At 42.6% G+C, this 12242-nt stretch overlaps 1 protein-coding gene across 1 annotated transcript in view; it reads left to right on the top strand.

Annotated features, from left to right (window-relative positions):
• Positions 1–11055, top strand: part of TOX3 (TOX high mobility group box family member 3) — a 76069-nt gene extending 65014 nt beyond the window's left edge. Inside the window, 5 exon segments of the mRNA XM_087971469.1 lie at positions 3203–3472; positions 5327–5554; positions 7657–7737; positions 9139–9426; positions 9429–11055. Of these exon segments, the coding sequence (XP_087827595.1) occupies positions 3203–3472; positions 5327–5554; positions 7657–7737; positions 9139–9426; positions 9429–9851 (1290 nt within the window). The 3' untranslated portion in view covers positions 9852–11055.
• The last annotated feature ends 1187 nt before the right edge of the window (positions 11056–12242 follow it).

Raw genomic sequence — 12242 nt, forward strand, 5'->3', positions numbered from 1 at the left:
TGAATAGAACTGACCTTTTATGTTGCCGAAAGTTACTGAGGGATTCATCCTAATAATTACCATATAGATTATTTTTTATTTCTTTCCTGCAATGAAACATTTCAGGGAGCAATGGTGCTGATTGAATGAAAATCGAACTTGTTAACATTCTCTCAGCTTAGCCTGTTGTACATAAGAGAAGGTTAGCTTTGATGAATTTTGAAATTCTTTTTTTTTTTTTTTCCAGATATCTAAGAAACAGGCAGGGAAATAATTGCCTTTTTTTCAGCCCACATTTTTATTTTCTTCTTTTTTCTTTTATGAAAAATAAATTACCTCTGGTTTTTACAAAAATATGTACATCATTCTTGTAATATAGGTGTTGGTGGGTGTAATTTTTTTTTCCTATGAAAATGTTGAGGTTTTGGAAGATTTTAAAAATATCACAGTGTTTTGGGGGCGCACTCTTACTTAGATGAAATTAGATGTTGTGAGGAAACTATGGAGAATAATGTATGCTTTTCTATAACACTTATGCTACTTTCATTTATCAAAGAAGAATCAAATTCATCAGGAAGAATTTTTGATCAAGCTAAGACATCTAGAGATGGGAAAACCATTTGCTTGAAATGGTATGGGGTCTCCTGCAAGAACGGGGTTAGACTTGAAGACCTCAAAGTCCCCCTCTAATTCTGACATCTAAGCTAACGTAAGCATTAGCTTCATTAATAAAACAATATCCAACATTGTGGTATACAACACACAGGGAGGTTTTATCTTCTTCTTACCATGATTTACAAATCAGTATTATCATCTTATTCTTTTAAGAATCGGTGATGGACTATATGAAAATTATTAAATAAAAGCATGATTTACGTCACTGGACATTCTTGTTAACCCATGTAGGTTAAGAAACTGCTGAAGTTTGTTTCAGCTTAATCTTTGTATGTTGGTCTGTTTATTTTAATTTTAACTGTTATGGCACAAAAGAAATGAGCCATTGCAGATGGTTGGGTTTTTTAAAAAAAAAAAAAATTATCAAGAACTTGTGTTTCTCAAAGAAACAAATCAAGATAACTGGAAATTTTATGAAGACAACACTCCAAATCTAAACTTATATCGGTTTCCAAATTCTTATCCCCCCCCCCTTTTTTTTTTTTTTTTTTTACTAAAAAGACAAATTGAGAATGCTCTTTAGGTTATTGCAAATCTGCGTAGGCATGTTTTCAGCTTACTCCCTTTGTCAAATGTATGCTTCCAATTTTGTTGTATATTTGTTTTAATATATAGTTCCTTTTTAATATAAACTTTATGATCTGGATATGGATAAGATGAATGACTGTGGTTGTAATTAGGACAATGTTACATTAGTGTTATTTCATACATTACAACTAAAATGTTTTATTTCAAGCTTTATTAATATGTTTAGTGATCGGTAAAAGAAGTCTTTGTTATGTCAAACATGTTGTCAATATTGTTGCTATCATATTGTCATTGCTAAGGGAGGAAAATTATGGAACACAATTTTCTAGCCTAAGTGTGCAACATTGACTCAGACCAGTCCAAGATGCTTTCTAAAAAGGAATTGTACAGCCAAGTCAACCTTCATTTACTTCTTATATTTGCCATCTAACTGACATTAAGTATCTTAACATGGATTTCCTCATGTATTTAATAAATTTCCTCTTCTCTAGTATGAAAAAGGGTTGTGAAGAATCTGAGGATGGCTTGCTGTAAACCTTGCTGGCAACCAAATCCAAAATATACTGATAGCAGTATAACAAGCTATTTTCCCCCCAAACAGTAGAAGGGTATAATTGCAGCCTTTTTGCAAACAACTGTAGGAGGAGTTGCTAGAGAGAAAGAAGGATATCTTCCAAAACATTTGAAGTTTTAGTTTTATTCCAAAATTGAAAACCCCCCCCCCCTGATTGCATATTCTGGTCAAGTATTGTTTTCAAGCAATCTTTTCCCTGGGGTCAGTGTTATATTCCTTCTGCCCACAGACTGGAGTTCGATCCTGATAGGGCTCAAGGTTGACTCAGCCTTCCATCCTTCTGTGGTCGGTAAAATGAGGACCCAGATTATTGAGGGCAAGATGTTGACTTTGTAAATCTACCAAAGAGTCCTGTAATAGGGTGGTATATAAGTCTAATTCTGATTGTACCCTATGACTATCATTAAGTGTTGTATGTTATTCTTGATTCTTAACAAATGTATCTTTACTTTTATGTATACTGGGAGTATTTACACCAAGACAAATTCCTTGTGTATCCAATTACACTTGGCCAATAAAGTATTCTATTCTATTCTATTCTATTCTATTCTACTCTACTCTACTCTACTCTACTCTACTCTACTCTACTCTACTCTACTACTCTACTCTATTCCTATATTATCCTATATTCTGTTCTGTTCTGTTCTGTTTCTATTCTATTCTACTCTACTCCTATATTCTATTCTATTCTATTCTATTCTGTTCTGTTCTATTCTATTCTATTCTATTCTATTCTATTCTATTCTATTCTATGTGTTATTGCTATTTCTCAACCAAATTTGGGGGTCAATCAAGAAATCAGGAAGCCAAGGAAAAAAGCATCCATCTACTGAATAGCATAACCACTCCACTTAGGGCTGGGAAGTAAAGCCAAATCTTTAAGGCTCATTTAAGGGGGGACAGGCTTTTGGGCTACTCAGAAGATGGAGGTGATAACTATTCCAGAGACCAAGGGCTATAACACAGAACGATCATCTCTTAGAACCTATCATATGACACTGCTTTAATAATAGGACCTGTTGGATGGTCCCTCAGACAGCCAAGTCCCAAATCACAACCAGCATCTTGATTGGTACCCAGAAGCTTACTCATAACCTGTGCAGCTCACCCAACAGATGTGTTACATAGACCTACCCAAGTGTTCTCATCACTCTCCACATAGCTACAGTATAGTCTTGAAGGGCAGCCCCATGCAGAAGGGGAGCATTCCAGCCATTTTCAGAGATCTAGGTGTTTGCGTAAAGTAGGCCTGGTCATCTGGGCCCAAACCAGCTCTGGGTTGATTTATTCCATGTTCCATCAGTTTGTTTTCTTGGCGCTCTCTCTGTGGTTTCTCAGATGTTTTCCCACCACCAAAGTTCAAAAGTGTCAGTTGCTCTTCCTATCCCGTCTCTTTTAATGTTCAAAATTCCATTTAATAAGTCCTCTATTCCTTCTCTGTTTCAGGATCACACCCATACAGGGATGCCTCAGTACCGTCAGGACCATTCTTTGATCATGAGATCCGTTGTCCACATGACGGAAGCTGCTCGTTCAGGAATTATGACTCCTAACCAGCTTACTACTATTAACCAGTCCCAGCTAAGTGCTCAACTGGGATTAAATCTAGGGAGCTCCAACTTGCCACACACATCTCCTTCCCCTCCTGCAAGCAAATCAGCAACTCCTTCTCCGTCCAGTTCTATCAATGAGGAAGATGCAGATGATCCCAATAGAGTAAGTTACAGCACTTGCCAATCAATCAATCAATAAACAATCAATCCAAAGCTCTTTCTGCATAAACTTTTGATGTTTTTGCTCCGGAAAGATTTCAGAATCCTTGCCCCAAATAATAGATTTTCAGATAATTTGGAGGAGTTGCCTATCTGTGGATATGATGGCTAATCTAGGGCCTGTATATGTTCTATTACAACACCATACAAGAGAAAATCAGTAGATAGTAGCAAGATAGTAACGGATGAGTAGGTGGATGCTTTGGTTGGTTGGAAGGCTGGCTGGCTTAGTTGACTTTTTTTTTTTTGTAAAAACGAGTTAAATATATAGGTGGGCACCATGTTTATCCAGCTTTATTGCATAGAGATCCTTTGTGACATTTTCAAAAGAAGGAAGTTCCCTGAGTAAGGGTCATCATGAATAGATTCCTGCCTTATAAACGCAGTCCTCTTGTTTGCCATCTCTGGCTGCAATGCTTTTGACATTTTCACATGCCACTTCGTAGGGTATTCATGCTAAAAAAACAAAACAAAACCCTGTGCATCTCTTTCTAAAAAGCAGCCTTCACCTTTTCATAAATGGTGCCCTCCAGTTTGTTTTCATCTTGAGATTAAATGACCATCTGAAAGAAAGATGGCAGGTGGTGAAATATGTCTGAACTCTCAGGCATCCATTTTGGAAATAAATAGCAGGATTTTACACGTGTTTCTAGCACAGCATCTTATTTTTCTTTGCTTTTCTTTTCCCTGGGGTGGTGGTGGAGAAAATCTTTGCCATTATTTAAACTTTAACCAAACGGTTATGGCAAATTACATCTAGAGATTGGTAGGCCAGTTCATGGTGGAAACCGGGAGATTTGCACATGTAGAAGGTGTGGATCTATCAAGTAGCGTTTTGACCAGAATTCCCTGCAGAGGGAGGGAGAGGGAGGGAGGGAGGGGGAGGGAGGGAGGGAGAGAGAGAGAGAGAGAGAGAGAGAGAGAGAGAGAGAGAGAGAGACTGACTCACTCACTCACTGGCACTGAGAAAGGATTAAAAAACAACTCGGCTTATTGTTCTTTGACCTGGAAGAATTAACAGAGATGTTAGCAACAGCATGAACAAAAGGGCTAGAAAAATAGAAAGAGTTGATTCCACTTCTTTTCAGGCAGAGTAATATCTTGTCTCTCAAATGTTGGTGGGGAACGTCCTGCGCCAAAGAAAGTTTTAATGCTGAAGATGCTTTAGCCTTAGAATTTAATGTGGCAAGCTGTCCAGAGACAGACAGACAGACTGACTGACTGACTGACTAGGGTGACTTTGGGCCAATCACCAGGAGTCTCTGAGTTCTAGTCCCACCTTAGCCATGAAAGCCAGCTGGGTGACTTTGAGCCAATCATCATGAGATGGTGAGTTCTAGTCCCGCCTTAGCCATGAAAGCCAGATGTGTGACTTTGGGCCAATCACCAGGGGTCTGTGAGTTCTAGTCCCGCCTTAGCCATGAAAGGCTGACTTTGGCCCAGTCCCTCCCTCTCAGTCCAACTCACCTCACAGGGTGGTGGTTGTTGGAAAATAAGAGAAGGAAGCCGTTGTTGGCAAAGTCTGCTGCCTTGATTTATTTGCAAAAATAATAAAGGGATACCAATAAATAAAGATCATAAAATCAGGCATCACCAACCACCTCGCTTTGCAACAGAAATTCTGGCCCCCGCTGTGTTCGTAAATTGAGGACTGCCGATAGTTTCAAGAAGTTGCAGACAGGTCCTGGGCTCCCTTTTCAAACATCTGTTTCCCTTCATATCCAAAGCCTGCTATTTTTAATCACATCTGGCCCCTGAATAGACGAGGCTGATTTGCGTGGTTTTCTTGCTCTTGCAGGTTGCCGGAGAAAAGCGGGCTGCCCCAGATCCTGGCAAGAAGCCCAAAACGCCGAAGAAAAAGAAAAAGAAAGATCCGAACGAACCTCAGAAGCCGGTGTCCGCGTATGCCTTGTTCTTCAGGGACACGCAAGCTGCAATTAAAGGCCAGAACCCCAACGCTACCTTTGGCGAGGTTTCGAAAATCGTGGCCTCTATGTGGGACAGTTTAGGAGAAGAGCAAAAACAGGTAAAGCAGAGTGGAGCGGCCTTGCTGTTCGGAGGGAGGGACAGGCCCGCCAAGGATCGCAATCCCATCTCATGAAAACAGTGGAGGGCTAATCCTTTGGTGGGGGCTTGGCTAATGAGGAAGCGAGCCCAGACTGGGGTAGAGGTGGGTGAACAGGACCAGACTGCCTTTAGTCTCGCCTGAGAAACTCAAGAGTCAAGAGCAGTGGTGGTATTTGACCAGTTTGGCCCAGTTCTGGCAAGCCGATAGCAGCGATGAGCAGCGGAGACCAAACCAATTCTGTCTGTTGCTTTGCTGTTCGGTCCACCCAGGGGTGGGATTCTACCGGTTCACACCTATTCGCTAGAACCGGTTGTTAACATTCTAAGCAGTTTGGAGAACCGGTTGTTAGAAGAAATTACTGGCCTAATCCTGTAAGGAAGGCAGGAAGGAAACATTCTGGTGTTGCTTACAGAAAGTGCCTCTCCGTTAACCCTTATTACGTTCTTGGCGGGACTATACTTCCTGTCTCTGGAACTTCTCTGGAGTTTTTTCCCCCTCCTTTGCTGGTACTTTGCTTGTGTGGAGTGACCATTCAAAGTTACAAGGGCACTGAGAAAAGTGACTTATGACCATTTTTCACACTTATGACTGTTGCAGCATCCCCACAGTCATGAGAGGCCAGGCGAGGAGATGCGTGCCTCTATGTGAGTGATATTGAGTTGGCCACGCCCAGCCAATAACATGACCACCAAGCCATGTCCACCCAGTCACATGATCACCAAGCCACACCCACCAACTAAGCCACACCCACAGAACCAGTTGTTAAAAGTTTTGAATCCTACCCCTGGGTCCACCCATCCGCCCGCCTGGGCTCCCATACTTACTTCTATCTGCTGAAGTTGAAGCGCAGCTGCTTTGCGCGGCGCAGAATAGCACCGCACGGCAGCTGCTGAAGTGACCGGGAGATCTTGCAGGAGGTAAGTTAGAACATTTCTGCGCCTCTGCAAAGTGAGCGTTTGGCATGCACAGGCACACAAAGTGTGTGTATGAATGCAAAGTGCGCCCACAAAGCCATGCCCACTGTATTGGTGGCAACAATATTTGAACCCCACCACTGGTCAAGATCTACCAAGGGGTTTTGGATGGGTGGGGGTATGATTTTAATGGAGCGATGGATGTACCGATTTAGAAACATTTATTTTTCCACCGAGAGGAAGTTTACGGATTACGGAGCGATATACTCTGCTCCTGGCGGGGTGTGTGCTTGTGTATCCCACAAGCCCACACACAAACATAGAAACAAAACACACATATACAAAATACACACACTTGTACAAAATATAGGTTTTCCTGGAAAGTTTCCCCCTCCCCCTCTTCTATCTCACAAGAGGACTCTGGTTATTTTTGTTTTGTTTCCCTTTAAAACATTTTTTTTAAAGGAGTTGCAATGTAGATAATGATAGTAATTATCCTACTACTACTATTACCTCCTCCTTCCTCTCCTCCTCTTCCTCTTTCTCTTCCTCTCTCCTTCTCTTCCTCTCCCTCTTTTCTCCTCCACCTTTTCTCCTCCTCTCTTCCTTCTTCTTCCCTCTCCCTCTCTCTTCTCCCTCTCCTCCTCCTTCCCCTCCACCTTTTCTTCCTCCTCCTCCTCCCTCTCCCTCTTCTTCACTTCCTCCTTCTCTTCCTCTTCTTCCCTCTCCCTCTCCTCCTCCTCCTTCCCCTCCACCTTTTCTTCCTCCTCCTCCCTCTCCCTCTTCTTCTTCACTTCCTCCTTCTCTTCCTCTTCTTCCCTCTCCCTCTCCTCCTCCTTCCCCTCCACCTTTTCTTCCTCCTCCTCCTCCCTCTCCCTCTTCTTCTTCACTTCCTCCTTCTCTTCCTCTTCTTCTCTCTCCCTCTTCTCTTTTCCTCCTCCCTCTCCCTCCCCCTCCCTCTTTCTCCTCCCCCTTTCTCTCCCTTCTCTTTCTCCTCCTCTTTCCTCTCCTCCTTCTCTTCCTCCTCCCTCTCCTCCTCCTTACTCCCCCTCTTCTCTTTCTCTCCTCCCCCAACAACTCCTCTTCAGCCAAAAACTGCTGCATTTGGTGAAGTTTCTGGGTTTAACATTGTATCATTTTTAACAGGTATATAAAAGAAAAACAGAAGCTGCCAAGAAGGAATACCTTAAAGCCCTTGCAGCCTACAGAGCTAGTTTGGTGTCAAAGGTGAGCTTACTGCCGATTTCAGTTCAACATAGAGGAACAGTTTTCGATGCAGGTTTATTTTCTTTTTCAATCATTTTGTTGAAGACTTTTTAAAATTAGTAACAAACTCATTGCTTGAGTTGTGAAATGGGGTCCCTGTTCCTTCTAAAATTACCTGCAAACGCAGAATGGAACCTGTGGGAAAAGAAGGGGTGAATTAAACAGTTAAGAAAACTTTTTGAAAAGCGCTATATAATAGGTCCAACAGGGTTAGCTTCTTCAACAAATAAGATCAAGGGAATGTGATGTAAAGCACTGCAGCATCACAGAAGGTACTTTCTTTCTTTCTTTCAATGACTCTGTAATCCCTTGCATCGGGGTGGGGTCAGGGCAACTGAATGGAGCTGGGGGTTTACTGGCCGGATGGCCATCCTGACACCTACACGGTGTTCAAGCAGACAATGACGCATTATGCCCAAAGAGAGAAATAATTGCAGCTTCCTAGGATCGAACTCACACTCATGTAAGGGGGGCTATGTGCGTGCATGCATCAGCTGGCAACTCATGCAGCCCCGTGGCGAACAGACTGCAGACCGGTAGTGGGCTGCGGCCCCCAGCTCGGGGACCCTGGCCTAGACTGCATAAATAACCCTAACCCAGATGAGTTGACTTATTGTTGTTGCATGAGCCACGGTGGCACAGTGGTTAGAGTGCAGTACTGCAGGCTACTTCTGTTGACTGCCGGCTGCCTGCAGTTTGGCAGTTTGAATCAAGGTTGACTCAGCCTTCCATTCTTCCAAGGTGGGTAAAATGAGAACCCAGGTTGTTGGGGAAAAGAGGCTGAGTCTGTAAACGGCTTAGAGAGGGCTGGAAAGCATGGTATATAAGTCTAGGGGCTATTGCCCTCCCTCCCTTCCTTCCTTCCTTCCTTCCTTCCTTCCTTCCTTCCTTCCTTCCTTCCTTCCTTCTTTCCTTCCCTCCCTCCTTCCTTCCTTCCTTCTTTCCTTCCCTCCCTCCCTCCCTCCTTCCTTCCTTCCTTCCTTCCTTCCTTCCCTCCCTCCCTCCCTCCCTCCTTCCTTCCTTCTTTCCTTCCCTCCCTCCCTCCCTCCCTCCTTCCTTCCTTCCTTCCTTCCTTCCTTCCTTCCTTCCTTCCTTCCTTCCTTCCTTCCTTCCTTCCTTGCCATGGTGGCACAGTGGCTAGAATGCAGTATTGCAAGCTAACTCTGCCCACTGCCAGGAGTTTGATACTGACTGGCTCAAGGTTGACTCAGCCTTCCATTCTTCCGAGGTGGGTAAAATGGGGACCCAGATTGTTGGGGAGGCAATAGGCTGACTCTGTAAACCGCTTAGAGAGGGCTGGAAAGCCCTGTGAAGCGGTATAGAAGTTTGAGTGCTATTGCTATTTTCTTTTTTGGCCCTCAGGCTGCTGCTGAGTCAGCGGAAGCCCAGACCATCCGGTCCGTCCAGCAGACTCTGGCCTCCACGAATTTGTCTTCTTCCTTGCTTCTGAACAGCCCTCTTTCGCAACACGCCACGGCCGTCGCCTCCCCGCAGACTCTCCAGCAACCCCTCCCCAGGGCCATTGCCCCCAAGCCTTTAACCATGCGGCTGCCCGGGAATCCCGTCGTGGCCCCCACCTCCATCACCCCCACAAACATTTCCCCCTCGCTGATCAGCTCCATGGCAACCAGCCTGGCCGCCACCCGGCCTCGGCCCCCTCCCAGGCCAGCCCTTCCTTGCAAAGCCAGCCGCAGCACCAGCTCCAGAAGCTCCAGCAGCTGCAACTCCAGCAAATGCACCAGCAGCAGCTGCACCAGCAGCAGCTGCACCAGCAGATCCAGCAGCAGATGCAGCAGCAGCATTTCCAGCACCACATGCAGCAGCAGATGCAGCAGCAGCTGCAGCAGATCCAGCTCCAGCAGTTGCACCAGCAGCAGTTGCAACAGATGCAGCAGCAGCAGCAGCAGCAGCAGCACCCGCCGCAACCCTCCCCGCAGCAACTTTCCCCGGCTTCCTCGCAGATCACCTCGCCGATAGCGGCCATCGGCAGCCCGCCCCCAGCCAGCCAGCCGCACCCATCCCAAATACAAGGCCAGACACAGACTCAGCTCTTATCGCAGGCTGGTATTTTCTGAAGACCCACCAAGTCGGCCCGGGCTTTGCGTCCCGGAGGAAGCAAAGCGGTGAATCGGGCAGAAACTGCGCAGGGTCAATGAAGAGTTTATGCCGGAATGCATAACACATAAAAGAGACTTCTAAGCTGTCTATTAGATAGGCAATAAAAGAACTACAGTGTAGCTGGGTATAATCCTTTAGCTGAATTATAAATATTTTTTTTCCAGCGTTCCCTTCCCCCTTCTCTTCCTCCTTCCCTTCCTCCTTCCTCCTTTCCCCTTCTCTCTTCCCTTCCCTTCTCTTCTTTCCCCCCTTCCATTCCTCCTCCCCCTTCTCTTCCCCCTTATCCCTCTTCCCCTTCCCTCTCTTCTTTTCCCCCTTCCACCTTATCCTTCTTCCCTTCCCTTTCTCTTCCTTTTCTCTTTTGTTTTTTTAGGCAAATAAGCTGTGCTCTTTTTTCCCACTTTTTTTTTTTAATGTGGCCCATTTAAAAAAAAATATATTCCAAGCTTTACTGACAACATGCGAACTGAATAGTCTTAAATGCCCAGGCAAGAAGACTGAGAGATTTTAAAAAATGGCCTTTTTACATTTTTCCAATTAAAACTGTTTCTTCTTCCTGCAAAATTGGCAGACCAGTTAGGTTTGGGAATTAATTTGAACCCACGAAGCTCTTAAAAGCACAGTTGTAACTACCTGTAAAATGTTGATTGGATTTCATACAATCATGCTTCTATGACATGAGTAGCTGACGGTGTTTTTCTATCATGGATAATAATGATGTAAAAGAAATATCACAGACTTTTGCCAAAGCTTTTTTTTTTCCCTTTTTAATAATGTCTTCTGAAGTTCATCAACATCAAAAGCCATCTTCTCATTTTACTATGTATTTTTTTTTTCAATTTCTCCAATACTTTGGAATAAAACACACAGTTCAGTTCTGCTCACCCATGAAAAAGAAACTGAATATTCTATTCTGTGTTTGGGTGAACTTTCAGATTTAATACACTGTATTTTTTTAAAAAAGGAAATGCACTTAAATAAACTGTTATTACAAAAAAAAAGTAAGAAAAATGTTGAGTTTTTAAAATATGATGTAATATTGGTAGATTATTTAAAGGGGATTGCCACATCTGAATAATCAGTGTAAATATTTTCTTTAAAAGGTTGTAAGTTTTCAGATCATGTGTTGTAAAGTTTTCATAAATGAGGCTTTAATGTAAACACTGGTAACATGAATGATTTAATTGCGGCATTGCTTATTGTGTTTTTATGCTGTTTTATACTTTTTTATGAGTTACGATAGCAATTAAGTTGTTTGTATTTTGTTTATCTAAACAAATGCTTTTATCTTGCTATAGAATAAACACATTTCAGGAAAAAACAACAACTGCCACCACCAACCAGCTTTGCAAAATTTTAATTAGCACTGAATATGGAATATGGATGGAATATTTTTTGGGGCCCGTCTGGTGACAACAGTGGCCTACAGAAGGTTGGAATCCTTCGATCATGTACTACTTGACTTACTACCACAATTGAGCCAAAATAATCAACAATCATTGACACTATGGAATATGCAGCCATATTCTAATAATACATATTATTATGAACAAAGTAGAATAGAATAGAATAGAATAGAATAGAATAGAATAGAATAGAATAGAATAGAATAGAATAGAATAACAGAAAACAGTGGAATGGAATGGAACAGCAGAACAGGATGCAGAATATGAATGGAATAGACTAGAATAATGGAATAGAATAACGGGAAAGAATGGCATGGAATAGAATTTGAATGGAATAGAATTCTTTATTGGCCAAGTGTGATTGGACACACAAGGAATTTTTCTTCGGTGCATAAGCTGTCATTGTACATAAAAGCTGTAAGTGATAAATTACGATGATAGTCATAAATCATAAGATACAACACTTAGTGATAGATAGATAATACTGAAGTGTTGGCTCATGAAGACAACATTGCAAAATAATCCCCCCCCCCCAAATTATGAGAAGGTGGCGTCTGATGGAGAAAACTCTAAATTCATCTTTGCCCATTTGGTCAATAAATGCAATTTTTTTCTTCTTATGTACCAACAAAACAATACCTATATTGCAATTAGGATAATGCTCAGCATAAGCCTTTTTTTTTTTTTTTTTGCATAGATCTGCATCTGTGTATTTAGTTCAGAATTCATTGATTTAAAAAAAGTGTTTTATCTAGGTTGACCTTAAAAATCATAGTGTCTGTCCAATGAAAAAGGAAATCAGGAGCCCTGTTGTACTCACTGTTTTACATCTCCCCCCCTCTCTTTTCTCCATACAAGGAAAACAGTTTGACCACTATCCCCAGTTGTCTTGCATGATTAATTACAGCATCTGTCCTGTCAGTAGCTATAATGAAGAGGTCT

This window comes from Notechis scutatus, chromosome 9 (genome assembly GCF_049901735.1).
Source record: "Notechis scutatus isolate UNSWTSFEM ecotype Mainland chromosome 9, rNotScu1.2, whole genome shotgun sequence".
NCBI lineage: Eukaryota > Metazoa > Chordata > Lepidosauria > Squamata > Elapidae > Notechis > Notechis scutatus.